Source organism: Panthera uncia, chromosome D2, assembly GCF_023721935.1.
Source record: "Panthera uncia isolate 11264 chromosome D2, Puncia_PCG_1.0, whole genome shotgun sequence".
In the NCBI taxonomy this organism is placed as follows: Eukaryota; Metazoa; Chordata; class Mammalia; order Carnivora; family Felidae; genus Panthera; species Panthera uncia.
Genome location: NC_064818.1, coordinates 57,028,723 through 57,033,335, shown reverse-complemented (window position 1 = coordinate 57,033,335; position 4,613 = coordinate 57,028,723). Strand labels below are relative to the sequence as shown.

The following is a 4,613-nucleotide window of genomic DNA, read 5'->3' as shown; positions in this document are numbered from 1 at the left end:
GCTGTATAGGCTAGGTCAGGCGTTAGGGCAGCTAGGAAGGGGAGGAGGAACGCCTATTCTCATCCTAGTCCAAGGAGAATCAGCAACTCAGAATCTCAGAACTGGGAGCCCTCAGACCTAAGAGTGGACCGTGAAGATGATGCAGGGTGATGATGGACTGGAGGAGAGCAAAGAGCTAGGAAAGGGGTGGAAAGTGGCAAGCTCTGGAGAGACTGTAGCGTCTCTCCCTCTTGGGATCCCTGGGCAGGGGAATGTGGGGGGGGGGGGCGTTCCCTAGGTTCCTCTATTACTGGGGTCTCTAAAAGAAGCCAAGGACAAATGGGGAAAGGAGGGGAGAAAGGAGACCCTCAGGGCTTTCTCCCGGGTTTGTGCGCCGCGCCCCCCCGCGGCCGCTCGGCGCGGCTGCAGAAGTACTTGGTAACCCGCCGGCGGCACTGCTCGCAGCGGACGGCGCAGCACCAGTGGAACTTGCAGTTGCAGCTGGACACGGTCTCGGCACGGCGCTCCTCCACCGCCAGTCCGCAGTCCCCGCAGAGCCGGCGGCAGCTGCGGCGCTCCCAGCGGCCCAGGGCCCGCCCCCGCCGCAGGCACTCTCGGCCTTCGGTGCCCAGCAGTCCTAGCGTTTTGTTCTCCAGGCAGTAGTCCGGGGAGTCCTCCAGGTGCACCAGCTCCCGCGTGGAGATGGAGCGGAAGGTGTCGGCGATGGCGCCGCGGCCGGCCGCACTGTTGCCGGCACCCTGCAGCAGGTCCACCTTGAGAGCCGCGTGGTACTTCTCCTTCAGGTGCGCGCCCACCTCGCGGAACTCAGGCAGCTGCAGCCAGCAGGTCTGCGTGGTGCAGCTGCCGGACACGCCGTGGCACTTACACGTGCGTTTCATGGTGCCCTTCACCGCCTGGGGAGAGAGCTAGAAGTGAGCTGATCGGGGATGAGGCTGGGGGAAGTCTGCTGGGGGCGGGGGGCGGGGGGCGGGGGGTGGTGGTGAGGGAGGGTTGCTAGGCGTCCAGCTGATTAATCCACGTGGCTGGCCAGCTCGGTGCCTCGTTTTTCCAATCTGTTAAATGAACTGAAGAGCTGTCCGCACCTGGGGCTCATGGTGGATGGAGCCAGTTGCCTAACCCCCAGGGCTGCAGGACTCACCTTGCGGCCGGCCTCATTGTTGTGCAGGTTCATGGCGGCCCGGGCATCCTGTCCTGTCTCTAGGGCATCGACGAACTGCTTGGATATTGCCTCTCCGAAGCCCACGTTGTCACTGCAGCCTCCCCACAGCCAGCCTTGGCCCCCTGGAAAAGTGCAAGGGGAGGAAAGGTCGTTGAGCAGGCGGGCTCGGAGCCTCCTAGCTGCTGTTTCTAACTGGATTTGGGGTTGGGCGGGTGCCCTGTCTCCAGATTAGTTTCAGCCCAGATTTGTTTAGGCCACTTTTGGGCTTCCACTTCCAGCCTCATCCAGTCCCTTGCTCTGGACTCCATGACGTAAATAGTTGCCGAGTGGATTCTCTGCAGGATGCTGGGTTCTCCCTCTACACACAGTGCTTCTGGCCTTCGGGCAGAGTGTTCACGTGCCTGGCCAGCCATTGACATCCACAAAATGGCCCAGGAAAAAGGCGAGCAAAAGTGCCAGCATGGAGCCGGGGAGGCGGCACAATGAAAATAATATGGAACAACAAAGTTGGAAGTTGAGCTGGAGGGCAGAGAGGATGGGAGAGGACAGTAGAGGTAAAGAGTGGGGAGGAAACAGGGCCAGGCAACAGAGAATGACACCCCCCTATTTTCAGGGAGCAGAAGGATTGAATCCTCAGGGAGTGTTGTTACTTTATTGTGTTTAAATTAAGGAAACCATTCAGTTGGACAGAGGGCCCCAAGCTACATTTAGCCTGGTTTGTCACTCTAGGGTTTGGGCTTAAACCAGTTGGCCCTGATTTTCCTCAGATTTAGAAGAATACGATGCTTCTTCACCCCCGCCAAACTACCCACCAGACTTTTCATTCACAGTGAACTTTATGGCCTGCCCTGCCCACCGCAGTATCACTACTCACCCAGCTGCCCATTGCGGGAGTCATCACAGCCACAGTTGTCAAAATCCCCGAGGCTGCAGTTTCTAGTCAGAGTGTACATGACCCCAGCAGAGCTGATGGCATGTACAAACGCTGTCTCCCGATTAGCTGGGCAGGAACCAAAAATGGGTGAGTTAGAGGGAGGGGTTGTAACTCAAGGTATCAGTCATGCTGTCTTCCTTTATTATTATAATAAATATAGGGTAAATAGATATATCCTTCCTTCCATCATTATGCCCTCCTTCCCCAGCTCCATCCTATTTCCCCACCTTTATAATGTACCTTACTTCCATGGTCTGCTCCAGCCTTGGTCTCAGCACTATGCTTCTTCCCTCCCATCTTTTCAGGTCACACATTATGACTAGGTGGCTAGATTACTTTTTACATACATGGTCGTAAAGGATTTAGGTGGTGAAGAGCCAGAGGAAGAAATGGGGAAGGAGATGAATCTGAAAGCCAGGTTGTAAAGCGCACAGGCCTATTTCTACCTGGAATACTGAAGTCTAACAGGCACATGCTAGCTGGTCGTGAACTTCTGATTGGCAGCTATTTCATTTACTGCCATGGCCACTCTTTAGCTTCTCCATGGGAGGTCAAGTCCAAGTCAGTCCTTGCTTGGCCTGTACCTCTCTGCTGAGCTGCTGAAGGAAGGGGCTAAGAGGCATGAAGAATTATGACACCTACCTACCTCCTGACACTATTTATATTCAGCCAACTGGGAGGCCAACGATGCTATTGGATTGGGGGTGAGGCAGGGTCCATTCATTGAGCAGTGAGGGTGTTGGGAAGAAAGAAAATAAAGCTTTATAAGATGGAGAAGGGACAGAGAAGATCCCAGAGACAGGACAGAGGCCAGGTTGAGGAACGAGGAAGTAGAAGTAGCAAGGGGTCATCCCTGAAGAGTGGGGCTCTAACCTGTGGCCAGGGGGTCCAGGGAGCTGTGGCCGAGGCTTTCCTTACCACTGCGAAGGCCACTATGGCTGGACAGCTGCAGGGCTCTCTCAGGGCAGTTCCACCGGTCCCAGGCAAACTGATACTTGCATTCTTCAATACCACTCTGGGCACCAGCTGCCACACTGCTGGAATATATCAGGTAAGCCTGCGTAGAAACACAAGGGTCAAAATTCAGCCTCTCAGCTGAACTCGGGAGACATTTGCCCTGTAGTGGCCAAGCACCTCTTTTCCTGCCCACTCTCCCAGCCTTCTAAAATAATGACAGAGGGGCGCCTGGGTGGCTTGGTCGGTTAAGCGTCCGACTTCGGCTCAGGTCATGATCTCACGGTCCGTGAGTTCGAGCCCCGCGTCGGGCTCTGGGCTGACAGCTCAGAGCCTGGAGCCTGTTTCAGATTCTGTGTCTCCCTCTCTCTCTGCTCCTTCCCTGTTCATGCTCTGTCTCTCTCTGTCTCAAAAATAAATAAACGTTAAAAAAAATTTTTAAAAAATAATGACAGAGTAAGCACTTTAAATATGCTGTCCCATTTAACATCACAAATAACCTTGTGAAATAGGTACCATTTTTATAGATTAGGAACCTGAGGCTTAGAGAGGTGAAGTAAAGCAATTTGCTCAAGGTCCCACAGGTAGCAGAAGGTAAAAGTAGGAACGAAATTCAGTGTTACCAGACTCTAGACCTCACCAGCCTTTATTCACTATACTATCCTGCTTCTCCAAAATGAGCCCAAATTATATAATTCATGGGTTTTCAGCTATTCTCACTCCATTACTATCTTGGAAAAGAACATTTGGGGGCTGAAAATGGCCTTGGAGATCATGTAGTACAATGCCAGCAGTTTAAAGATGGCAAGCTGCATCCAACCGCTGCACTGAGAGGGATGTGTGACTGCAACCTGACAGCATGAAAGGCTGTTGGCTTTTCTGGCTCTGGAAATTCTGGCCATACATTCAGAATCAATACTCCTGAGTTCTTGCCTTGGCCCTGACACTAGTTTGCTGTATTCTTTTGGGTGTATCCCTAATCCTCTCTATGCCACAGTTTTTCTGTCTGTAATATATACAGCTAATAAAAAATGTGGACATAATGAAAAGAAATGGACGTGTATAGTCTTCAGTCAAGAGGCTAAGATTTAGTGAATCCAAATAAATCGAAGGACTTTTTTTCTTACCTTTGGACCAGTCATCAGGAAATTGTTCACTGACCTGGAAGAGAGAAAAACCACAGAGCATAATGGAGATGCACCAACTCATTTCTGTTGCCAAGCATTGTAAGGATTACTTCAGCAAACAATTGATAGGAAGAAAGGGAAAATGGTTTTGCCAAGGAAAAATTATGCATAAGGAATCTATTAAAGATAATTCATCTAATAAAAAAGAATATGGGGTTGCCTGGGTGGCTCAGTCAGTGAAGCACCCAACTCTTGATTTCAACTCAGGTCATGATCTCACAGTTCATGAGCTCAAGCCCCACATCGGGCTCTGTGCTGACAGTGCCCAGAGCCTGCTCGGGGTTCTCTCTCTCCACCTCTGTGCCCCTCCCCCGCTTGCATGTGTGCACTCTCTCTGTCTCTCTCAAAATAAATAAAAAGGAATTTAAAAAATATGTAC

At 51.9% G+C, this 4,613-nt stretch overlaps 1 protein-coding gene across 1 annotated transcript; it reads right to left on the bottom strand.

The window, feature by feature from the left end:
• Nucleotides 1–347: 347 nt before the first annotated feature.
• WNT8B (Wnt family member 8B) lies at nt 348–4,204 on the bottom strand. Its single transcript, XM_049646503.1, has 5 exons — nt 4,175–4,204; nt 3,012–3,150; nt 2,034–2,159; nt 1,139–1,281; nt 348–893 (listed from the first exon to the last, which is right to left on the bottom strand). The coding sequence occupies exons 1-5, from the start codon at nt 4,187–4,189 to the stop codon at nt 348–350; spliced, it is 969 nt and encodes a 322-aa protein (XP_049502460.1). The 5' UTR covers nt 4,190–4,204.
• Nucleotides 4,205–4,613: the final 409 nt, after the last annotated feature.

Excerpts from the sequence above, each read along its gene's own strand:
- WNT8B (XM_049646503.1), bottom strand. Across the intron at positions 1,282-2,033 it reads CTCCCGCAATGGGCAGCTGG|GGGGCCAAGGCTGGCTGTGG; the intron begins GTGAGTAGTGAT and ends GCACTTTTCCAG. Across the intron at positions 894-1,138 it reads ACAATGAGGCCGGCCGCAAG|GCGGTGAAGGGCACCATGAA; the intron begins GTGAGTCCTGCA and ends CTCTCTCCCCAG.